Genomic DNA, 26,911 nt, shown 5'->3' with positions numbered 1-26,911 from the left:
GAAAAGCCGAAAGAAGGAGACGCTTTGTGATGTCAGGTTTTATTTGGTTGTACCGTATAAGGCGATTTGGATTATAAGGCGCACTGTCGGTTTTTGAGACAATTTAAGGCTTTTAGGTGCGCCTCATAGTGTGGAAAATACAGTATATTCATCCATCGTCTGCTGCTTTTCCTGCATTCAGGGTTGCAGGGGACGCTGGAGCCTATCCCTGCTGCCATCGGCTGAGGTTCACCCTGGAATGGTCGACAGTCAATTGCAGGGCCACATACTTTTATACCCCACTGTAGGATTCGAACCAGGGTCCTTCGTGCTGTGAGTCTGAAGCACTAACCCCTGCACCACCTCGCTTTACATTCAATAAGACTGGAAAAAAAAATAAAATAAAAAAAAATCACCCAGAAGAGGGCTCTGCAGAAAGTGTCCTTGAACATTCGTTTTCAGTAATCATCATGTTGAACATATTTCTGATTGAAAATCAAAATCACGAGAACACATTCATCCATTGTTGATCAATTTTCCTGCAGTTAAAGTCACAATGGATGCTGGAGCCTATCCCAGCATACACGAGACGGTGTACACCCTGGACAGATTGCTTAAACTCAAAATAATTGCCTGAAGGTCAAAAGGAAATAGTCCAACCGCAGCAAGGAATAATTGTCTGATTATGAACACGTGTGGACAATTCAACTTATCCATAATTATTTGTCGGAGTTTGACAACTGTCAAACTATCAAATTGAATGCTAACTAAATGTAGAATGGATGGCAGCAGTAAACAAGCCCAATCTCTTGGCAACATTGCAAGGATGCTATAGGTTACAACAAGTAAACATCATGGTCAGGTGTAATTTGCCAAGAATAAAGCCGTCAGGGGGTCTCAGATCTGCTCAGCTCATATTGATAGATTGTAAAAGCTACATTACAATATTTCCGGAGAAAATTTGTGATCAATCAGAAATGTCCTTGCAACACTAATAAACAACTAAAAAAAGGAAAAAAATAAAAAATAAAGCATGTGGCAAGTATTAAGTCTCAGAAATTCATATTTGAATTTCTAATAAAGATGAACCTCCAGGCAAGATAGACTGGAGTTAGGGTGACGCAGTATATTGTGTCTGTAATTTATATCTACAGCGGCAGTGTCTCGCTATCGGTTGAAACAGAAGGCAATTTTATATTCAGACTGAGGAGACAGTCAAGGACATCAAGTCCTGTACAGGACTTGTACACCCGAGGTACTGCCAGACTAGCAGGTGCTACTGTTTCATAAGACTTTACTGCACTGTGGATGAGCAGGCGACAATTAACAAGTGTTGGGACCCCATATAATACGTAAGCCACGTTTTGGAACCTTTTTTTTTTTTTAAACCTTTTTTTTTTGCATTTTACAGTTTTGTATCTGCCTCAACTTTGCATTGCAGTGTTGCACTTAAATTAGAGATAATGTCTTTTAGCGATTACATCATAGAAGAGGCATCTAAGTCGCTGTATCTATGATCCAACATCGGACTCAGACGTCGACCTCTTCGGACATTGCCAAGCTCTTGACCTCCTGTCAAGAACTCAATAGCAGCTGCTGTCATTCAGATCCCTGCGTAGACTATGTACAGACGGATTTAAATGACGTTGCATCTCTTGGCTCACATGCCCTTGTGGACAGAGTGGCGGAGGATCCGTAGACGTGACATGACTTCGTCCCAGTCTAGGTAGGCGCCCTCGAGGTGTCGTAGCCTGTCAGGGCTGCTCGTGTAGTTCTTCCGGCCGTGCAGCAGACGCCAGTTATCGAAAGTCACAAGGTCACCTGTGGATGAGCGACATCCAGGTATCAGAGATTAAATTTTATGACTGCTTCTATATTGTATCTATTATTCCAGCTCGGGCTTGGAGTTGATGTCAGATGACTCGGATCAGCAGCCACTAAACTGTTGTATATAATTTGGGATATGAAACAAACACACCAGAACTGTAGCACAAAGTCATGAATCAGTTTACGTTTGACAGAACCAAGCCCGCTGTCCCGTTGCAGTGGTCAATCATGCAGCCGTCAGTCTGATTGGAAAGACACCCACGGGGGGGGGGGGGGACGGACATGATGGAGTACAAAGATGTGAGCAATTGTGTGTGACTTTGACATTTCAGGTTATGCTGCAATCAAATATTAGCGACATGAATGAGCAGCACACAGAGAGAGGGGTTAGGGGATGGACCTGGGGGGGGGGGGCACTCTTCCCTGTAGAAAGTCTGTTTTAGCCTCTATGGTGTCTTTAAGTTTTTGAAACATTACCCTACAATGACTCGCATTGTTCTTGTTCTGGGTTTGACTGAAACAAGGGCTGTGCATATACTCATAAATCACAAAAGGTAGATGAAGAGCGAGCATGCTGACCCGGCTCCATCCTGTAGGTGAGCACGTTCTCCCGTCGGTCCAGCATGCTGACGAAGGCCTTCAGCGATCTGTAGAAGGGCTGGACTTGGTGCAAGGGGAGGTCCAGCACCGAATCTCTGGTGGCGTTGTTGTAGTTTATCCTCGTGACTCTGCCGTCGTCATCGACGCTGATCAGAAAGAGAAAGTGTGAGTTAAGTCATGACAGGGCCCTATCTGAAGGCGTGTTATATTTTGTGTATTCATCTTAATCATTAACTACCTATAGCATTGTATCTCTTCTTTGCCTTTTTGCTTTCCCCTTCAGGGGTCGCCACAGTGAATCAACCTCTATGTAACCCTATTCTCTGTATCCTCTTCTCTCACACCAACTTACTTCATGCCCTCTTTCACTACATCCATAAATCTTTTTGGTCTTCCTCCAGACCTCCTGCCTGACCAATCCAACCCCAGCATCCGTCTACAAATATATTCACTATCCCTCCTCTGTTCATAACCGAACCATCTCAGTCTGGCTTCTCAGATCTTCTCTCCAAAGCATCTATCATGTGTTGGCCCTCTGATAAGACTCATTCCTGATCTTATCCATCCTTGTCATTCCCAAAGAGAACTTAAAACATCTTCATCTCAACAACCTCCAACTCTGCGTCCTGTATTTTCTTCAATGCCACTCTCTCCAAACCACACAGCATTGCTGGTCTCACAGCTTGTATGCACGCCTTTCCTTTCATTCTGGCTGTTATTCTTCAATTCCTTTTCGCACTTCTCTCCACCCATTCAACTTGCTTGAACCAATTTCTTCCCCTCTTTCCCACACTCTCCATTTCCATGGACTGTTGACCCTCAGTTCTTAAAATCCTCCACCGTCACCGTTTTATCTCCACTCCCTGTAGCCTCATCGTTCAACTCGGGTTCCTCTCTTTCACCCACATATATCAGGTCTTGCAGCAACTAACCTTCATTTCTCTCCTTTCCAGCGCATACCGCCACCTCTAGACTTTCCCCCACCTTTTCCCTGCTCTCACGACAGATCATAATCTCATCTGCAAACCTCATGGTCCTTGGAGATTCCTGTCTAACCTCATCTGTCAGCCTGTCCATCACCATTGCAAAAGAGGAGGAGCTCAGAGCCGACCTCTTATGCTGTCCCATCTCCACCTTGAACTTTTGTGTCACACCTGCAGCACACCTCTACACTGTCTCATATCTCACACACATGTCTTGGTTTCTTTCATCGGAAAGGTTGCGAAAAATGTTTAAGTACATGACTTTATTTAGAATACTTGATAACCAGACTTGCAACTTGAATTATTTTATACTGCCCAGCCCGCCTGTACCTTTAACTGTTTTTATAGCTCAAGTATATCAAAATGTCAGGATTCATAAGTTTTGCAGACATTTATACATCTAATGTATTCATGGTAATTATTTTACCTTCATAATTTAATGCTTGCTTAAGTAACTTGATGCATTTAATTAACACAATAATCTATCTAGTGATCCCATAAGTTTGCAATGTTCCGCAAGTTTTCCCACCAGAATAACAAGTGAACGGTCTTCTCCAGCTTGATGTAATGCTGTTCAGCAGCAGATGGCAGTGTTCCCCTTGCAACTTCCACTCGCACTTACTGTAAGTGTGCAGACACACACACGTGTGTGTGTGTGTGTGTGTGTGTGTGTGTGTGTGTGTGTGTGTGTGTTTATATGAAGGCCTCAAAGCAGCATGCCTCTTCTACTCACTCTATGATCCTTTTTTTTGACTGCAGCATGAAGTCACAGTAGTCTGTTCCCTTGTCAGTGAAGTCCACACGGAGCGAGCTGAGCGTCTGAAAGGCCTCTGGGTCGTCTCTCCGCAGCTGCTCGGCCACGTGGAAGCCGTCCACCACCTCGCTCTCACCTCCTTTCACAGCGTCAGCGATGCAGTGCAGGAACTGCACCTTCACAAGCACAAGCCACACAAATGCTGCTTTTACTAAGGAAATAAAAAGCCCAACACCCGCACCTGCTACAAACTCACAGAGGCGGCACACAAATTCATAAGTGATGCTGTATCACATAAGTGCATTTTACGTATTGAAATAGACCACGGACATTTAAAGTTTACTCACTCCAGGTGCAAATTGTAAAGCAGGATAGTCAGTATGGAGACTGAGTCTGCCTGAGGTGTAGGCCACATTGTTTGCCATGTATTTGTCCTGGACCTGCCATGTGTGCCTGAGGACAGTGATAACATGCATTAAGAAACTTCAAATTAATTATTTACCAGGGCTTGTGAAAATCAGCAAAGACAATTAGGGTGTGTGGAGAGGAAAAAGGATGAGTTGAACTTTATAATGATCCCTAAGGGGAAACTGGGCAGCTTCACAGGAATGCTTAGACTGTAGCTTCTGAAGTAGATACTTCATTGAGATGCAGCATGAGTGGAGTGCTAATGAGGTAGGGTTATCTTCCATGTTCTGTCTGCATGCTTGACTCCAGAACAGACTGCGTTGGTTTTTTTTTTTTTTGTTTTTTTTTCGGAGGGCAGGACTGCAGCGTCTTTACTTCCAGCAGGATGAGCTCATCCACTGGCAGTGGAAAAGCTTTACGCTCCAAACCTCTGTTCTGACTGAGTGCACCAGGTAATTCCTCTGGCTTAGAAAAGCTGGAATGCTTTTGGGTTGTTTTCCCTGTCTCTGTCCTCTGGTAATCAGCACTGCAATAAGTCAAAGTGATGAACTCCAGTGCAACCAAAGGACTGGTAGACACTCTCAACATCACCACTGATATCAACACGAGTCAAAGCCGCAGATGATTGAAAAAATATGCAGTCGCTTGAACGCTGATGTCGTAAAGTGAGAATCCCCCCCCCCCCCCCCCAAAAAAAAAATCTGACAGCCTTTTCTGATTTCTTGGTAGAGGATGTACATAAATGTCTTTTGTGTTCCATTTTAATTAACAACACTCCTCCTCGGGCTCAGCTCCAGCAATAAAATACGCTCAGTAGAAAACGCAAACATTTCAAGATTTAGTGGGTCTTAGAATATTAAACAGTGGCTTGGCTGAGAATGACTGGCGCGGAAGAATTCTTACCCGTAGAATGTCAGTCTTAGATAGCCAATCCTATTGGCAAGTTTGGATACTTGGCCAAGTTCCGCAGGCGCCCCCTTCAGGTAGACGATGCCAATGCGACGCAGGGCCAAGAGCCAGGCCAGTGCGGCCTTATCATCATGAAGAACATCCTGGAAATTGGCTGTTGGAATCTGCAGTTTGCTGTCCCAGTAATAATGTTCTGAAAACCAGTCAGAGAACACAGAGGAATTGAACACTCAGTCCTTTTTGTTTCTGTCAGTGTTTGCTTTGTCTGACAAGCGGAGAACCATGTCTGGGAGACACTGGCTTGAGGCTTTCCACCCACCACTTAGCCGGTTTCCTGTAGCGGCTCAGATAAACAAATGCTGTACAACAAGAACAGGTTGTTGCATAGCAACATAATAAAACGTTAAATTTTGGCTTATAAAGTTTACCACATTGATCTATAGGCACTTCTCTGGCTTGAGAAATGTGACTTAAAATCAAAATCACAGCATTCAGGCTTCCATTTTCAGCAATGGAGTGTATCAAAGTAACTGCCAATAAAATATGGAAAAAGGTGTCTGATACAAAACTACACACTGAGAAATTTTACTGAGAGTGCTACCATTTCACTTTGAAAGTTCTTAGATGACATTTGATTGCAAAAAAAGTATTAAAGATTGGGAAAGACCAGGAATAGGGAAATCTATACACACATACACAATTATTAGGCAGGTTGTATTTTTGTATGTTTTACAGTGCTCTTGGTCAATCCAAACACTCAACCTGAACATCTATGTAGTAAAAGTGAAGTTTTGGCTGTTTTGAGAGAATATCAATAACGTACACTATCATTAGGCAACTAAATGAAAAACAAAGATTTCCCCCATCTCAGTTGTTTACTGTTACCTGTTAAAGTGAGAATAACAAAACTAAACATTTGCAAATAAACATTTCTGAAATTTGAAAAAAAAAACCTCAGAGACCAGTATAGCCACCCTTCTTTTTCGATAAGAGTCAAAAGCCTTCCATTCACAAAGTCAAGTCAGTTTCTTTCTTGATCTGATCAGAATCAACTTTTTGAGTGGCTGCAACTACAGGCTCAAAGACAAACTTCAGAGAGATGTACGGTTTACCTTTACTGTAAATTTCCTGCTTAAGAAGGGCCCAAAAGTTCTCAATAGGGTTTAAGGCAGGTGAAGAAGGAGGCCATGTCATTAGTTTTTCAGCTTTAAGGCCTTTACTGGCCAGACACGCAGTGGAGAAGTCTGATGCATGTGATGGAGCACTGTCTTGCATACAAATCAAAGTTTTCTTGAAAGATGCAGACTTTTTCCTGTACCACCGCTTGAAGAAAGTGTCTTCTAAAAATTGGCAACAGGTCTGAGAGTTGATTTTGAGTCCTTTCTCAACCCAAAAAGGTCCAACTAGCTCATCTTTAAAAATACCTACCCATGCCAGTACCCCACCTCAAGAGTCACTCTCATCTCATCAGTTCCAAAAAACTTTGAAAAATTTGTTTTCAGATAGTTCTTGGCCTGTTCTTGACGTTTCACCCTATGGGTCTTGTTCAGGGGTGGTCGGGTTTCAACTTTTCTTACTTTGGCTGCGTCTCTGAGAACTGAACACCTTGTACTTCTTGAAATACAAGGTAGGTTGCAGTTGTGGGATGCAGCAACACTGGACGACAATGAGTTCCTGGTAGCTTCATGTTTGATTCTTCTCAAATCATTGGTGGTTAAGTTGTGTCTTTTCTTCCCGACACGTTTCTTGCGAGCATAGTTCTGTGCTCATGTGCCAATATTTTAGATATTTCAAGAGTGCTGCATCCCTGTAAAAGACTTTTTACAACTTTTGACTCTTCAGAGTCAGTTAAATCTCTTCTTTGCTAATTTTTCCTGGAGAAGAATCTACCGAATAATTATGCACACCATATTACAGGTTGATGTTCACCTTAGGCCACACCCTCCCTGGTTACCCAAATACACCATCTCCTGATATGCATTAAATCCAATATGCATTCAAGTTTATACAGCTTGGAGTTGGAAATTATGAATAAAATGATGATATTGTCAAATTAATCACTTGCCTAATAATTGTGCAGTGTACATACATACATACATATATATACATATGAATACACAAACACTTCTCATTTCATATTGTAGATTTGACACCTTTTTGCCTTGTTGGTGCAATATCTAAAGCAATTTTCTGTCTGATCCTGGAAAATTGGATGTCAAGATTTACTTGAAGTTTGCTCCCATTTTTCCGGTCCACATGTAAGTGGCCTGTAATAACACCAAGGATGTATTTGACCGCTAACATTGCATTCTTTATTCATATACACATATATAAGTGTGTGTGTGTGTGTGTGTCTGTCTGTGCTTGCAAGACTGCTCTTCTTATACAATTCTCTCTTTCACATCATATTCTCAGGTTAATGAAAATAAGGCAAACTGTCAAAGTTGTTTAATATAAGACAAGAAAGAAAAAAAAAAAAACATGTCTTTTGAAAGTTCAGGAGTTTTCATCATAACCTGAACTACTAAGATGACGTTTATGTTTTTTTTATGCAAAATATCTTCATTTGATCTCGTAAAAGGGTGTTTTTTTATTCCCTGTATTTATAGTAAAAATAATTGTTTTGTGACAATAAAAAATAAAAAACAATTTGGTGGCACAATTGGTTAGCGCTTCCACCTCCCACTCGAAACCTACAGGGGGCCTTTTTGTGTGGAGGTTGCATGGTCTCCGTCTTTCCACCCACAATTTGAAAACATACAGAATTGGAGACCTGGAGACCCAAAACTGCCCAGATGTATGAATGATTGGATGTCTCTATAGGGGGCCCTGCAATCTACTGGCAACCGGTCCATGGTGCACGTGCCCTCTCGCCAAGCTGGGGTTGGCTCCAGCATCACCGCTACCCTGAGTGTAGTAGATAATCAATGAATGGATGGTGTAAAGGACTGTTAAATGTTTATTATAACAATTTTGCTTACTGAATAAAAATGAGATCTTACTAATGCCAGTGAAGGACAGGGTGGGATTTGTTTTGCTTTAAAAATGTGTGTACCTAAAAACATACATACAGTAAGTGTATCAGATTTTCCTATACATACCAGAAACAAGATATCCTATGCAGGTCAGGAAATATAAAAATGGTTTATTGTAACTGCTCATAAACTGCCATTAATCATTATTATATAAATAAACACATTAATGTGGAACCCCAGTACAGTGAGCAGCACATTACATTTATGCAACCATTTTTTTGGAGTTATTAAATAAAACTAATGACTACATGACTAATTTATTAATTTTCTAGGCCGGGTATTGAGGCAGGGTTACAACTTCATACCTTGGTTTTGGTGAATCTCCTACAAATTGACTGGAAGCATCCGCGTGTGCGCCACGGATGAGCAACAGACCATGTCCAATCTCTTAGACACGCTTCACTACCTTATGAGCACATATTCCTCTGAGGTGTTTAAAAAAGCATAAAACACCAAAAGTAAATTACATCAGTTAAAATCTACTGACAAAACATTGAAGCTGTGTAGTTTTATTTGAGAGGCGAAAACTCCATGTGAAATTTATATTAAAGCATTTGCCTTCTTATGAGAACACACAGCATTTTTAACCATCTCATGTGATTTATGATGAATAGCTCACTGAGAAAATCAGCATGTCTCTCTCGGGTGGACAGACGTGGAAAAAAACTTCCCACTGCACTCCACCCAGCTGGCTCAAGTCCTTTTTCCACAGAACCCCTCTCCAGTGACTTTCACAGAAACAGATGCTAAGTACATTTGTGGGAGGAGGATGGTCTGACTGAGGAGTTTGTGTACCTGTTTAATTTTTGTGGCTCATTCACGTGATCTTATTTTTCTTCCTACTGAAACGGTGTACCAAATGAGTTCGTCACGAACGCAAAAGTCTGCGAGTTGGCGCGCCTGTTTGTTGGCACATGATTTACCATCAACGACAATTTAAAACTTTAGACATGAGCAACTCTGAAGGTCAGATGGATTTCCTGCTGGAACACACTGACTTATCAAGTGATAAGAATACAGCAGGTCGCAGCATCACTCAGGAGCACAAAGATCATCATGACTTGCAGACCTCCCTGCAGGCCACTGTCGCAACCAATCAGTCTCTGGATGCACAGTTCAAAAGGTCATGAACTCTCCACTTGTTAAAACTTGTTGAGAGGAGGGAGGGAAAAATAGGCAGAGAATGAGGAACTGGGGCAAAGGTCAAGCTAGAACGTTACAATTCCTCTCGTGAAACAGGGTTTCTGGATGTCTTGTACAGACGCTGCAAATGTTTCAGCTCCAGGGTTTATAGTGTCACCTGTGACAAAGAGGCTACAGCGCTGGACTCAGCGCAACATACATCAACTGTTCAGGCTTGGCTGCGGTTCAGCTGAAGCTCATGTTGGAAACTTGTCACGCACACTAAACAAGAGTTGAAGCTTAGCATGAAGATCTGCCTCCTACTGGAGTAAATCAGATCCTCATAGGCTTAATTTAGTTTGAAGTAATCAGCATTTTCCTATGCGAGGATTTTGCTCAGTGTTGCACATGTGGTCAAATTTTAAGTAGAGTTCAAGTGCAGTTTTTGGTTGAAAAAAAAAAACATTTTGTTTCACTAAGTCAACGACAGTTTTTTTCTTGAAGCTCTCAGGTATCAGATTGTAAATTTCCATTATATTAGTGATGGGGATGCTAATTTGAAGGGGTTAAAAATTGATTATTTACTTAAATTTACTAAATAATTGTCTTTAAGTGCAGCTCCAGAAATTGTGCTCAGTTACTTCATCACTGGAAAATATACCAGGGGGGCCTTGTTCACCTTCTGCCATTGTCTGTCACGGTATCTAGTTGCCCTAACTAAATCTTTGCATTGTACGTCATTTGAGTGTCTCAAGTGATTACTGCAGTCTTTCCACTCATGGAGTATCCAATTCCCATATTACCGGTTACATAATAAGTCTTATTCACAGAAAGGATTTCAGTTGTAGCTATACATAACATTGCAACTGAATGCATCAAATGCAAAATGAGAAATGTGGAATACTGTAGAATTTTGCAGACACATCTAAAATAGTCGTTCAATAACTAACCACAGACATGTCTTTTGTCCCTCTTTTCCTTTGTTATAAATGAACTATAACAGCCAATATCAATGTTTCTACCATTAGCTCATATTAGCGGTAAATGTCAATGTGCTGATGTAGTAGTAACACCATTAAATATACGTTTGTCCATTCTGAGGAATGACATTTTACTTCAATGATGCTCGCTTGATTTATTTTTCAAGCAAAACTATTGATAATCAAAGGTTTAAATGAAAGACTCTAAAGTCTTGCCTGTTACTACAAGAGCTGTAAGTGATTCTCTTATGGCTGGATTTTACTTGCACTTGCAGAGAGAACAACTCCTCATAGATTAATGACTATTCATTAATGCCTCAAGACAGAGTCTGTCACTCTTCAGGCATGAAGATGAACAAAAAAGAAAACGAGCTGGAAAAAGTTGTAGAGTAATTCACCACAGTAAATTATCTTCTGGAAGGCCCGAGCCAATGAGGAATCAATCTCGCCCTCTGTTGCATAGTTTCCAGCTATGGTTAGCATAGATAAAATGTCAGATTTAGCATGTGTGTTATGAAATATGGATGTGTCAGACAGAAGCAGGCTTGAGTATCTGTTGTCTGTTCATTTGTGTATAAACTGAGATTCTTCACAGGATGGACTGTGTCGCTATGTAACTAAATGAGCTCTTGTGACAGTCTGTCAAGATAGTATGTGCATAATCCCCTCCTCTGTTTCCCCCCTCAGACGTAGTCTGCTACAGTGGCTTTTCCAGATGAGAAAACCTGAATCTGTGGCCTCTGTGACTGTGAGGCAGCTCATGACAGTTTGGCTCAACCCTCACTATGGTCTGCTTAAAATCGGGAGGCTGAGTTGCTTTCCTCGACAACCGGGGGGGGGGGGGGCTTTAAGGTGATGCTTGAATTAATGCACTTATGCAGAAGTTTGTTTTAACTTCATCTCACTTCAATGAGCCACCTGTGGATGCACATACGCTGGTTTCGAGCAGGGTGGCCATGAGACATTATTTCTTTGACAAGAAATTAATGCAAGAAAAGATATTTTTCCATTACCTTTTCAATGGTGAATGAAGTGACTACTGTGATCTGCAGAGCAGAACATTTAAGGTGTGTAAATCACAGGTTTCATCTTGATAAATGACATTAAGCAAATAACATTAACAAATATGCAGAAATTAAACAACATGGAATTAATATTGATTCTGTTCAGGAGTCTGCTGAAGATATGGGATTCAGAGTTTGATACCAAACTTACATTATCTCATAAAACAATCCAACAAATTTGACATATGTATTACAAGAAACAGAAAAAAATTACTAAGACACTGAATTTGACAAATTAATACATTTTACAAAAAAATAAATAAAAAAAATGCTCTGTATGCACTCACTGATTTTATGTGGATCTTAATGAAACTGTTGTAGACCTACAGATGTCCAGTCAAAGCTTCCCTTGTTCAAGAGACATATTATTTATAGGACATAAAGCTCTGGCATTTGGGAAATAATAAATAAAACTTTGTTCCCAATGGTGTTCCAGTAAACAATTAGCATGTTATGTTTGTGTTTTTACAGTGTACCCAAAATGTCTGCGTGTGCATTTGCAAGACATTTACACCACCCTCAACTAATTTCAACAAACACACCTTTATTTACATGAGGGACCTGGATGACAGAGCAGCCAGCCTCTGCATTCCCAGTTTAGAGGAGACAGTGCAGGTAGTGTTTCTCACTGCAGGGCGGTAAGCGCCCCTCATGCTTATCCAACCTCAACTATGAACCCATCAGCGGGTTTATGTTCTTAATATTCATTTGCGCCTTGTAGTCTTTTGTCAAATTAGACCCCTCTTTTTAAATCAACTCGGGTAAACTGTCTCCTTTATAATATGAAACAACAAGCAGGAGTTCACCCTCGCCAAAGGTTTTGAGATCCAGTCTTTCTCATCACAAAGCATGATTTAAAGATGATAAAATATCAGAAGACATTTGATAGGTGCCTTGGCCTTAATACAAATCGCAGAAAAAAATTACAGGACCATTTATCTTTCCTGCAGTGGAAAAAAAAATTGAAAATGTTTTTTTTTTTCTGATTTGGAGGCCAATTCTTCTCAGAACGAAAGACACCTCATCTTTTGCAAGGTTTGGCTGACCGCAGTGATAAGAGCTTTTAACAAATGACTCAGTTATGCTCAGTGCATGTTTGTGTCTAGGAAGACATGTAAGTCTGTTTTGTTAAGCAGCATACTGCATATGAAGTGACAGTCAGGTTTGTGAGAACATATAAGTTTTTCCATTGACAGACCACCGCAGCTATGATTCCAGGAGCCCTTCTATCAACTGGAAAATTATGACATCGATGACCACATTCAAACCAGATGATAGGAGGAAAACAAGATCCAGACAGGGACTTGACAAATCAGCTACTACTTGGCTGAGTTATAAAATCAGTAGATTTAATGGAGCAAAGTGAGCGAGACGGAGTGAGTTCAGAAAAGATGTGGATCAATCAGTGAGACGTTTAGCATAAGTATTTAAGGGAAAAAAAAAAAAGACTAAATGTTGTGCAAGTTAAGTATTCAAACAGGAAATACGGTCAAATAAAATAAAATGCTATGTTTCACGATGTTATTTTGATAAGTTAAGTCTGAGCCAAAGTATGCTATTCACAGGGGCTCTTTATCTAAGAATGTCAGATTTAGTGGATATCATTTGTTTATTTGACAGCGTGCCCTAGATTTGCTCCTAATGACATAATGAGAGGGTCTGACCTAAGTAGCAGTGTGAATATTGCCTAAATGAAAAAAAAAGAAAAAACAGTTTATTCTTTAATGCTTCATTTGATAGGTTAGCCTATGGATAAACCTTTTTTTCGATGACCATGACTCCTGGGGATGTTCAAAGAAGAACCCATGTAACCAACTGGAAAATATGTGTATTTCACTCCACTAGGCTCCTTTGTCAAAGGGCCACTAACAGTTAAGGCTTCAGAATGGATCATTAGTGGCCTTCTAGGGGCTGACGGATCAGACTACTGCTGAAACATGCCTGGTGGAGAAAGTTTTGCTTTAGAAGCATGACAGCATTGTATTCACTTGTGTGCAATTATTTTAACATTTTCTTTTCAGTCATCATTAATGATCATTTCTCAATGTTTCTATTTTACCTTGTTTGACCAATATTCTGGCTCCGGCACTGCAATTTCTCTGTCATGTCATGACTGTTTAACTCGGTCCAGTAAGTACATCAAAATATCCCGTCTCATCTCACTATCCATCTGGCTGTATTTTTGTTCTGGTCACTTATTTATCTTAAACCCTGACACCACTTGAATTGTATTATCTTTATGTATTTCAGCTCATCTCATCTTATTTATTTTATTGCTTTCTTTAAGGAGCATCTGGGATCAGACAGGGATTAATAAAGTATTTCTGATTCTCAGGTCATAACTAATGTCATGTCATAACTAATTAGCAAAGATTCAGGCTTATACAATATTTTATTGGGCTTTTGTGCATTTAGGAAGAGCATCTCAGTTTTGAACAGAAGGTAGAACTTAAGGCAGTAGTTGAAATACAGTGTGGAATAAAAATGGCACAACTAAAATAACTAAAAAAATGTTTGCAGGTTTGTGTCATTTTTAATTTTTCTACTTGTACTATTTTTCTTCCATTGTTGAAAGTTTACTGGGCTATTACTTTCATAAAATGCCTAATAATTAACCTGTTTAGTCAGAATTTATTGAAAGTATCTGTAGTGGAGAGGAAATAACTTGGCAAAAAGAAGCTATTTAGCAAGTAGCAATTCATCCAGTGAAAGACATGGTCCATGACAGAGTGATGGTAAGATTAAATCTATTCCATGACATGCACGATGCCATTAATCACAATTGCCCTCGATTCCCCCATATTTTTTTCAGAGTATTAGCTCTGGTGTTCACTCACACAAATTACAAGAATGGATTATGTGATACTGAGAACTGCAAAGGATATACCAGTTGTGTGCTCCAAATTCAAGCAAAAGAAAGCTTAATTTCTCAGATGTAATTTGGAGGACCCTTTGAAATGGAACAGGCCTGTTATGATGTATTCAGTCTAGAAATTTGGACTTAACAGGATCCAGCTCCAGATTTTGGACAAAGCTATGTGTCTAGTCTTCACTGGGTAATTGGAATAGAAAGTCGTTATGTGGTGTGTATGTGGTATTACTCATTCTTTTAAAACCGTGATAAAGGCCATGTGTTGAAAACAGCTGGGTCATTTAGGGCACATTCTAGCTGTTTAAAATCAAGCAGCAAACGTTTAATGTATTCTGTTGGATTTACTGCATACCTATGGCACTGATCAGATTGACACTGATGTTAACTTTAAGTTTATTCTTAAAGCGCCTTTATAAGGTAACAAATCTAAGGAGGACAGTTGAATTCAGGCCATAAGCAACAAATCTTTTAGTTTTCAGCCCATCTATTTCACTTCACACACCTTCCTCTTCTCCTTCAAGTGATTTGAAAATAGCTGCTGACATCCAGCTGAAGTTGACAAGTATTTTTTGCCTGAAATACATATTCCTTATAACTACAAAGGCTTAGACTGGATTAAGCTAAACAGCACTGTCTGTTGGAACACACCTTAAGTTTAAATGAATATGCCTCCATTTGACTGATTCCACACGTAGCACACCATTCACCGTATCCTGATGTGCATGTCAGCAGAAATATAACTACAAAAATAGAGCAGCACAAACCACAACAATTGTGACTGAACTGCAAGCCAGCTCCTCAGTTTTACAAAATCAAATCTTTTAAGTGTTCTTTTCAGTGATGCAATTATTAAGGATGTCCTAATTCCAACTACAAGCTTGACTATTCGGATGAATTGATAAGCTTTACTGAGCTCCAAATGAGGCTAGATCCTGTGCTCCAGTTACTGTTTACTTTGCTATTTGCTTTTTGCTACTTTATTAAGAGAGTGAAGGGAAAACACATATTTTAAATGCAGGTCTTTCTTTCAGCCTATTACCCAGGTAGCAGACCTGGAGAAAGTATTGGCAGACACCAAACTAAATGTAACTGTAGCTTATATTTACTAGCCTCAATGTCCAAAGGACGCATTATATTTTATCCGCCACTGTCAAGAACATGTGACTCAACACACTTGTATTACTGCCAAATAGTGTTTGGTAATGTAATTTTGGCCTGACACAGTGCAACCAATGTCCAAGTACAAATACTCACAGTTGCATAGTCACCTTAACTGGGTCATAACAAGAGGGAAGTTTTAGAAACTCACATTTTTGAGAGTAGTTTAACACTTACTTTCATGGTCAAAAGGTCACAACAGAGGTTTATCTCAATGGTTGTGTTGAATTTAAACATCCAGCTCTAACATAATACAGGCATCACAGAAAATTTGTTAAAGCATGAAATGATTTCATTCCAACATGGTCAAACAACCATACACTTTATGTGTAAAACCACATCTAACAAGTAGTGTGTGTAGGAAGGTTTGCTCAATTTATGAGGAGTAATCACTCCAAATGACTAACCTCACCTCCGTACAAAAACTATACCAAACGCTGCAATTATGGCTTGGTCAGGGTAAGACCATTTAAGCAGCTTGCTTATTCAGAGCATGGCTGTAAAGGCCTACAAAGAGGAGAGATTACTTCTACAAACTGCAGATGCAAGGTGGTGGTTAATATATGAGGCAAATGCTTTGAGCTTTGATTTCAGTCAGATTTTTCCTTTTCAAGACACTCATTTGATCGTGTTTCATAGCCATCTCTTAATTACTAGTGTTATGAAATTTGTCATGACTGCAACATCCACTAAATAAATGTGACAAGTTCAAAAGTTGATGATGACGATGATTGCACGGTTCAAATGTTAGAAACATTTGGCAGGCATTCCACTAAATAAATGACAGACTTAACACTTAAAAGAATGTGTCACTGCAGATAAGAATGTGAGCGACACAAACTTTGGTTGAACTTTACAGCAGTTCGGCAACAAGACTGTCATTTCAGAGACCTGAAAGTGCACACACCAGCACAAATGTGTTTATTTCAAAGATTCCTGACTTCAACACTGAAAGAGATAAAAATGTTTATAATTACAGAGTGCAAGGTTTTTCATCAATTAATAAACAAACAGGATTCCTACCATGAATTTGTCTGAAACTACAATGTGTAGTGAAAAACAGCAAAAGGTAATGCTATAGTCATGCCTTGACCTGACATTTATGAAAAAGATCTGGCCTTACTTCCCCTAAAAATTTTTTCATAAATATACAAGAAAGGTATACATATACATGATACAATAGCATATAATGAAACTATGAAGTTCAAATTCAAAATCAGACCAAAACTGGGAGTGAAAAAAGGGTGAAAATGTTTTACTCTTACTGCAAACCATACTTAAGATAGGATTAGTTGTTTCTTTTTGTTCTGTTTTTTATTTTATCAAAAGATCTGTGTTACATTCAATTTCAGTTGTTGCAAAAGATCAGTATGGATCAGCAAAAAGCAACCAGCAAAGAGACCAAAAGCCATATGAAGACAGACTAGCCATAAGGAGACAGAATTTCAAAAACATGTGTTTTACAAAAAAAAAAAATCTGGGGGAAGAACACAAGAGAAGCAACAATGTTCAAATTCAAACTCTTAAAATGATCAAAACAAAGAAAGTTGTAAAGCAACACAGTTGTAATAAACTAGCTCAGTAGACATTTTGGTCTACCATCAGAGTATCATCAAAGAGGAAGGAGCAAATAAAAGTTAATTGGCACTAAAAACTTTTTCAAATGGACAAAGACGACACTTTTAGGAGCTCATCAGTCTTTGAAAGAAGGACCATTATCTTTAATTTCTCAGTTGCACATACCTACAGGCCCTGGGATTTGTTCCTTCCAAAGGAAGGAAACACTCACAACGGTGTGCTTGTGTTTGGCAGGAACATGCAGATCTTTTCTTGACCCTCCAAATCAGTTTTCCATATGGCAGAGACAGAAGGGGGTCTAAATGACACCGCCTCTGCGTCTGAGTCTCTATCCAGAAGCCAGAAAGGTCCATTGCCTGACTAGTACACTGCATCATAGTTCAGATTTAATTAGAGGAGGTGTGTATTGACAATAAATGTAAGCAGAGCTGCTGATAAATCACAATGAAACTGAAATGATGCATATTAAAGAAACAGCAGAAAAATTGACTGATACAGATATTATACTTGGAACCTCATATCTAATTTTGCTGACTGTACAGGCAATGAATATGAAAATCTAAAACTTGCCACTAATCACAAGCTCCTAAAGAATTACAGGCTCTATGGAGGTTTCAACAGTATCAAATGGGGATGATAATTCCAGGGAATTAGGACAAAATATTGACAAAACATCTCAAGATGTTTCACTGACACCAAACAGACATAGTTCGATATCTATTTCAAGAATATTTAAAAGAAAATAATTATTTCTGGTGATGTGTTATGTACTCCTGAATGCTAATAGTTTCATTTTCACCACCAACAATAACAGACGCTCAACCCTGTATTTCAGTTTGTGTTGCATGTATCCATAGAAACCAGCAAAAGCAAAGTGAGGAAAAAAAAACCCAACAAAACTTTCCACCAGACATAAAAACAGAGGTATAAGTACAAGATGAATAATATCCCCAGAGCTCCAATTATCATACTGACCTCACAGTACCCATCTGTATGTATTCACACTCAAGAGCCCTTTAACACGCACACTAAGGCCAGTAAAATTTAGGTTTACTGCATGAAAAAAGGAAACAGATTCAATCTGTGGCCTAGGCATCAAAGAGTCAGAGCCATAAGTCGGGAGAATTTGAATAAAAAAATACATAAATAGTTACATACATACATAGATGGATAAATTATTCTGAGGTGACTTTTCATTTTTTGAGAATGGCGTCGGCATGTTATCTTTCATTTTGAGCATAGGAGTATCGTCCAGATTATTCTTGGCTTGCCAGTTGCAATACCCACTCCTCTCCAAAGAAATTTCATAGTGTTTATAATAAATTTCTGAATATTGCTCAATAAAACAGCTTAAAGGAAAACCACAATAACGCAATCTCCTTAGTAGAAGTAATGAGTGACATTTGTTTACACTTCAACATGAATGGAGTTGCTCTGAAATGCACGCACGCACGCGCGCACGCACACACGCGCACGCACGCGCGCGCGTGCACACACACACACACACACACTCCACCCTAATCAGTCTGGAACAGTGACAGAGCAGGAGCCGCTCAGCCCTGTGGGTCCTTCAGGACCTTGTGTCTACACAAACTGACTAGAGTCCATCCCCCTCACTACTGAAGTGCCACTACCTTGTTTCACAGCTGAACTTTCTCCTCTGATGTCTGGCAGACTGCTAAGCATGTTGGGCCATTGTAAATGTACTGTAAAATTAGATTTCTTTCCAGACTTTAGAAAAACCTTGTTCCTTCACATTTCTGCTATGTTTGTAAGAGGAAAAAACTGTGGAAAGAATGGTTCAAATCAAGGGCACACTTCAACAGCTATACACACAGACACACACAAACACGCACAACCTACTTAAAGCTACTGCTTAATTACATGGGTGCCTAAAACAATTTAGTTAAGAAATGGGCTCTTATTATCATCATAAGCAGTAAAGATTAAGATAAGTGACAGGTACAATCAGACACATCATAATTTCTTAAAAAAGAAAAGAAAAAGGGTCAAGTATCTAATCCCAAACAATAATTGATGATAGTCCCATTGAGGAAAACTTCTCTTCAGTTGACAAACTTACCTTTCATCTGACAAAAGAATTGTAACGTGACATAAAACAAGCACTTTCTGTCATACAATAATATTCCATGCAATTACAATGGGGTAGGAGAATATTGTGTTTTGCAATAAAATGCAGTAAATTCATTGCAGGAATAATTTTCCTAGTATTTGTCCACTGTGGCTGTAGGGTCTGCTTTACAATTAATTACAGTGGATTTGTTCACAAAATGTATACAAGCAAAGTTGAGAAGATACAAATAGTTTTAGTTTAATTATTACACGTATGCAATATCAGATGACGTGCCGGCCTGGTAAGCTGATGACTCAAAAAATCTGCTTAGTGATGAATTATCCCCTTTGAAAACCTTGTCTTTGGTCCTAACATCAACAGCAAAATAAGCAGCAAGTTCATTACTTTCACAGTGTGTAGTTAAATATTCAGCCATTTAGGATGTAATTTGTACAAATTATGACCATTATCCTCAATCATTACAACTCCTTTTCCATGACATTACTTCTTTCATGCTGTGCAAAAAACATGAATGTACATTTGGGAGAATTTAGGCAGCACTTTGTTACACATCAAAATCACATTAGGAGTTTCTAGTTCATTCCAACTGGCATTAACTGTCAAAAGTGAATTCAACTTCATGCATAACGGTCAATGACACAATAGAATTTTGCTTACCATTGAGGAAGAGCTCATCTTGCATATTTTGTCTTGCAGCAGGAGAGAAACAGCGTCTCTTCAGCCACTCTGCATCAAACACACTAGTGTGCTGGTCAGGCCACACGATTGTCACCTGTGAAGGCCCAAAGAACTGAACTACTCTCTTTTGAAACTGATAAGCAATCTGCTGAATATATAACGTCTCTGTCATATAAATATTGAGAATAGATTTTTGATCCCAAAGTGACAAATTTCATTTTACATATTTTGATTTCAGAGTCAAGAAGACCAAGGAGAAGATTTATGGACATAGTGAGAGAGGATATGAAGGTAGTTGGTGTGAGAGAGGAGGATACAGAGAATAGGGTTAGATGGAGAAGATTCATTCACTGTGGCGACCCCTGAAGGGAAAAGCCAAAAGGAGAAGAAGAAGCATATTCCTACTTTTGACTGATGTCATTGCCTTGCAATACTTTTTGAAGATGAAGCACTGAAAAAGCATTAAGTACTGATACAGACAATAGTTAACAGTATTAGATGTTTACCTCTTATCAATAAAAGCAATAGGACCAGAGGCAAATTGGCTTGAGAAGCCTTAGCTAAATCTTTTGTTTGTAGCAGTGTTCCCCTTCAGAACAGAGCTCCCTTTGGGACAAAGTTCACGACTTCTGATCCTTTAAAGGTCACACTCGTGGTACAGTTTTTCCTAAATTAGATGACCTGGCCTCACATATCTGACAAATGGCTCAGCATTGAGGGTTCATATTTTGGAAACAGATTAACATGATATATAGAAACACCTTTTTCCATACATTGTTTGCCGTCAAAAAATTAAATAACAGACAACTCTGTTATTGTTCCTGATACTAGACAACAGACATCAGTTTACAGTAAAATTAAACTGAGTTATCATGCAGATTTAGTAAGCTTGAACTATTTTTCAGCAGTGATTTAGACAGCTGAATGAGATGAAACATGATATTCAACAGATTTACGGCCCATTATGCATTTAACAGCTGCATGATAAGCTGGTAGATCCTATTGAAATGGTCTGTATTGCTCCACTGACTCTGCATATAGAAGAACCGTACTATCTGATAGTAATAATCGTCTTGGTCAGTGTTCTGTTGAGGGTAAGTATGCACATTTGCCAGCAAAAGATTTACATTAGTACCATCCCAGGATTTTTCAGGGCACATATCTTAAACTACATACGGTGTTGATGTTTCTCCTCTTCTCCAACCAAACAGCAAGAGGATTAGTTTACCCAAATGCCTATGCGGGAACCTACTTGTGTGTTTTTCACAGATCATAGTCGAATAAGCTATGAGCATTAAATGTAGCTGTCAAGCAATGGCTGAATCATGGTATCTGGAGGAATGCGGAAAAAAAATGAACACTGTAAAAGTCCGACATGTAAGTCGCTACTTTTTTCACACACTTTGAGAACTGCTGCTTTCACAATGATGTGGCTAATTTATGGAATTTTATAGAGTAATTATGGTACCTCCTTCCACCAACACCGTCACAGTGGACAAATGTAGCGGTTTCGGCGAGCCCACTAGCATTTACCATAATTCTTCAGATCAGCCATTTTGAGCTTTTTGAACATACTCCCATCATGAAAAAGATGCGCAGAAATGCACTAGGTGCGGCTTTCAAGTTGAAAGCAAACAGTCTGGCTGTCAAAGAAGGATATAGAGCTGCTGAACACAAGTTTGGCATCCGTTCTGAATAAAAACATTTGCCTCATGTACCGGTAGTTGTAGATGTTACTGTCATTTATTTAATTAAAAGCCCTCAAAAAAAAAAAATCTTTCCTGTAACATCTTACAACATCAAAAGCTCATGTTTCATCACACACACCTGCAGCTTATAGACAAGTGCAGCTTATTTATATACAATTTCTTTTTTTCATTTAAAAAAGGAATAGGTGTGGCCTATATTGGTGCACTCTGTAGTCTGAAATTTACAGTAAGTACTTGGCTGCTTACCTTGTTGTCATCAGAAACCTTCACCATGTCAACTCCTGTGTGGATGTCAAGATTAGACATCAGCAGTTTGCGTGCCTGAGCAGACTGCAGTGTACACAAAGGACACTGGCAGTTGTCCCTCAGCCATGTGAATGGGTACAGGCTCTGGCCCTCATCCTCCCACTCCACCTCCACCAGCCTCTCTTCAACTAGTACCCGGATATGTCTCACTGAGTGGTGAGCTGACTCCAGAGTTTGTTGCCCGCGACACTGAATTAAAGTGAGACAGTGGGGTGATGGAACTGCAGCCTGCCCTCCTCTGCGACCTGCCCCAATGGCCTGGTAGGCCATTGAAGTGGTGCATCTCTGCAAGGCAGGAAGGGCGAAACGGGCAAAAGTGGTCCTCCACATTTTTTGAATGCTTTATTCAAAGAGTCTCCAGATTCGACAGAGCCAACCCCTGTGTTAAGGAGAAAGATAAGAAATATAATTCAACACTGGGAACGCAATTAATTAATATAGTTCTGATGTTTATTTGACAATTTCTATAATAACAGGAAAATGAGCTTCATGACCTTGACACCCTTCACAAATGCTGATAACTGGCACAGCACTGGAATTTGGGTAGATTTGTAGCATTTTAAGTACAAACACACATCCACTGACAATGTCTGAGTCACTTCTTTATCTGTTGTTGCGTCATTTCAAGCCGCAACAGTAATGTCTGCTTAGACTGAACGACAAATGCCAGGCTAATAAAGCATGTGCATTTTGCTGATAAAGCAGGACAGTATCACAAATATGATACAAAAATGATAATGATATAAATATTCACATTAATGTAGTTAAAGTAGCAACGCCATTTACCAAAAAAATGTAATTCTAAGTTTACATAGCTACCTTAGGCCCCAGTCCATCCCAATGGTAATTAGTATATTTATCAAGTCTTCCAATATGTTCAGATATACCTCTGATTCTGCGATCTGTAGTGATGAACATGTATGTGAATGTTCATGGCAGAGAAATGCATGTTTTCAATTTGTCTTCTAAATATATACAATGTCATTTACAATATTTATTGCTTTTCAAACACAGACACCGTATTTAGTCACATCACAGACCATAATATCCTGTGACAAAGAAGCCAATCATACATGCATACTGTAGTTGAGGGATCATTCGCCATTGAATATCATGACAATCGGGCACAACGGGAAAAAATTACAATTATGGTTTGATAAAATGCTAAAAAAAATAAAAACAAATATGTAGACACACAAAAGATATTGAATATTCATCATCCCAGCTCTGCTTAAAAAAACTTCTATTCTTGCCTATGAGAAGCTGAAAGAGTCCATTATATACTGTATTTACTCTTTGCACCCCCTTATTTATTTCACTCTATCTCAGGAAACTTTTCTATCACATCATAATATAATGGTCCAAAGGTGCAATATTGAACCCTAAATTCAGGGTTTATTGAGTCAAAGCAAGAAGAAAAAAAAAAGAAAGAAAGACCTTTCATTGTCACATGCAGCACAACATCAACAACGTTTGACCAGTGCATTTAACCCATCATGGAGGAACCATGAGCAGAAGGCTACCAAGCAGCAGCTGGGGAGCAATTAGAGGGTTCATTTGGGCATTGTGTCTCGAACAGCACACTCCCCCATAATGCATGAAATAATTGTCAGATGTGGGATTGGAACCTTGGAGTCTGTGACCTTAACTCAGCCCCTTAGACCACTCGGCCATTCTGACTTGGGAAATGACAGGGGTTTAATACACTCGATCTACCTTGGGCACAAAATAACTTTTGCTGATGCGATTAGTCCTTGAGAATTACACTGCACCATAATCTCTTATTCTCTGCAACCACAGAGGTTGTAAAGTAGCAGAAGAGGTGGTCTGAAATTTGTGCAGTAGAATTAAGTAAGTCCCTATACTGTGCTATAGAATGAATTCACTGTTTATCTGCTGAATCATTAATGCTGGTGCTGCTATATGAATATGCCACCTGTTTAATTCAGCCAGGAGAATAAGCACAAAATGAGATACAATACCCCTCTAAAATATTTTTCTTGGTTATTCAGGTTCCTACTACTCTAAGCTTCCTGCATTTCTGCCATTTCTGGCATTTACTAACCTCCATCAGTTACACCCTGTAACATGCAAATCTAATTTGGATGTTGTTATTCATGCCAGACAATAACGATAAGCATTCTTAACTTGCAAAGACTTACTCCGTTTCATGGTGGGAGTAGAGGTTATTGCTGCTTCTCTTGTTTATTAATTTAGAGGATATACCATATGCCTAAGTATAATGACATTTGAGACATTGAGGAATTGCACAATGACATCAGCATAATCTTCAAGCGTATGGCACGTAAAAGTCAGATTAGATTTTTTTTTTTTTGCAGAGGGTTACATAAGTAAATTGAAATAAAAGCCCTTGTAGGTTTACTTAATTGAAATTTGTTCTCTATAATCCTTCATTCATATGAAAAAAGGTTTTTAAAAAGGGAGCTGATTCACATTGTTCGCCTGTTTTGCAATGTAGGACACTCACAAACAGACGTGTGTGCTGCGTGTTAGTTTAAGCTTGTATTTATCATTTGTGCACCCAGTGACAACATCCCTTTAAAACACCGCGACACAAACATTGCAAATCCGCCACTGGTGAACCAACAGCTGTGTACATGAGGGGATAGCTGTGTATATTCAAACAAAAAACATTTCCCGCGTAACCTCGTATCTCTCTTCAATGTTATAAAACACAAACGCTGACCCAGTAAACCCTTGCAGTGACTTTTGTTTCCGTTTTTGATTAAGAACAAGCTACACCGGTTGCTAGCTAACCCGGTAATGCAAAAGCACCGACTTCACTCCCTGGTAGTGAGAAACAACTCGCCCCGGCATTCGGGGGAGGGAGGGGGGCACAACATTTATCACTGAAAGTTCACACATAAGTACCACTGACATGACTTAAAACGACAATGTATCCAAAATAAACCTTTACCTCTTAACACTCCGAGGGCCCTTTCCTCCTCCGACACCGTCCGCATACAGTGATGTGATCCTTCTCGTTCAAGTTGAGGGAAAGTGGGTGAAAGGTGACCCGCCAGGCTGTGCAATGACATCATCAGGGACATCAGCTTTACGTCGCCGTCACCGTGGAAGTTTGCAATGGACTTTGACAACTCTGTGCAGGATTGCACTGCGTTATATTACTTTTTCCATTATTACAAAAGCTAATACGAAAAAAAGTGATAATATTCTTGACTGGCTTCTATGTTTACGAATTATTTCACACATCAGTTTAATTTTCATGTGATACAGTACGAATGCATAATTGTGCATGTTCATACAAATCCACAAACTCTAAATGGAGTTATGATTAGACTCTTCAAATATTAATCCATATTCAGAAAGTGATCTAATGTGGGTTTTTAATGAAGGAAGAGATCCTGCCTGCAACAGACCAAGAGGTTTACAAATACATATACCACCTCCGTCCGAAACTGTGCTGAAAGATGCATTAGTTATTCACTCCATGGATAAATGTAGTTTATCAATGTTTCAATTTTTTTTTTTGCAAAGAGCATGCAAACCACTCCTCATAAACATAGAAAGGAATTTTGGAAGTTATTCCCCATTTTGCACTGGGGGACGCATAAACAAAACATGTGCATTCACACACATAGTGGGAGAGAGAAAGATAGAGAGGGAGCGAGTGACAGACCACTTCACATAAACAAGACAGAGCAAATATTTACCATGACGAATGCTGTATATATCTGTTAAGGCAAAGGTAATTTCCCTGCTAATGGCGTTATTCAGAAAGAGGATATGATGGTTGAAAGATGTGGTAGTAAATGTGGAATGAGAGGTAAGTAAGAAAACTGTCAAAAAGGCAATAATTAGCCTGGGGGTGTAAATAAATAAAATGGTTAAAAATGACTGATGTAATTAAATGCTTTGAAAGACGACTCACTGACAAAATGGAAAATAAAGACACCAGTGAACTGCCCTCATTTTCTGTGACAGCATCTGTCTTGGTCTTTAAAGCCATGGAAAGAAGTAATGTTGGACTACCTCATCTGTTTCTTATTAAACAAATAAACAAAGATACATCTTTTAACATACTAGATACATTTATGTATTTTCATAACCTAAGTTGGAATTACAAAAGTTGAAATACATTTGATGAGGCAGCTTTATGACTGAAATCAGTATCCTAATGCAGAAAATAGCGATGCGAATATATTTCTCAGATCTGTGACATGAATTTAGCTGTAAAAAGATGATAAGCAATATATTAAATCAAAGTGGGTTTGTGTCATATGGCTTAAATAGATAATGCATCATACCAGAAAACTATAGAGAAACATGTTTGGAATATTATGTTCATCCAGTTTTTGGAATTCAATTCACCAAGTCAATTGACACAGGATGCAACAGGGGTACGATCAGAAAGCAAATACAGAGAAGTGACCAAATGCTCTGTTAGCCTTGGCCTTGTCCCAAATATAACATCATTATTGGACTATCAGCAGAAATGGTTGTACAGTACTTGAAATGTCAAATATTGACATAGCTGGTGACCACACTGTCGTTGATTCTCATAACCTCACAAGACTGCAAAACTGTTGAGAAGAAAACAGCGACCTGAAAACATCATTGGAAATGATGTCACCAATTATTACCCGCTACCATTTCTGTTAAACTACATGCTATATATGCCCAGTGTCTTAGATTTGAAGACAGAAAAAGGCCAAATGAAAAACCCCCAGGACTATAGGATGCATGTCACAAGTGGGTTCAGCTATGATGCCTTTTCAAGATGTATTTATTCATTTTATATTGTGAAAATCCATGTTAAAAGTAAACAAACCCATCAAAACAATATAAGGATCCACTTTTAGGGAAATAAGA

The 26,911-nt window shown here is 39.2% G+C and overlaps 1 protein-coding gene across 1 annotated transcript; it reads right to left on the bottom strand.

The window, feature by feature from the left end:
- Positions 1-23: 23 nt before the first annotated feature.
- bbox1 (butyrobetaine (gamma), 2-oxoglutarate dioxygenase (gamma-butyrobetaine hydroxylase) 1) lies at positions 24-25,121 on the bottom strand. The gene is made up of 8 exons (XM_086144047.1): positions 24,996-25,121; positions 21,998-22,436; positions 20,022-20,136; positions 5,455-5,653; positions 4,491-4,596; positions 4,123-4,319; positions 2,386-2,552; positions 24-1,800 (listed from the first exon to the last, which is right to left on the bottom strand). Exons 2-8 carry the CDS (start codon positions 22,385-22,387, stop codon positions 1,640-1,642), a joined length of 1,335 nt encoding a protein of 444 aa, XP_086000173.1. The 5' UTR covers positions 22,388-22,436; positions 24,996-25,121; the 3' UTR covers positions 24-1,639.
- Between the last annotated feature and the right edge of the window lie 1,790 nt (positions 25,122-26,911).

Source organism: Fistularia commersonii, chromosome 3 (genome assembly GCF_037954325.1).
Source record: "Fistularia commersonii isolate RoL2024-O1a breed Wild chromosome 3, RoL_Fcom_v1.0, whole genome shotgun sequence".
Lineage (NCBI taxonomy): Eukaryota > Metazoa > Chordata > Actinopteri > Syngnathiformes > Fistulariidae > Fistularia > Fistularia commersonii.
Note: the sequence above shows the minus strand (reverse complement) of the source record. Positions and strands in the feature narration are given on the sequence as shown.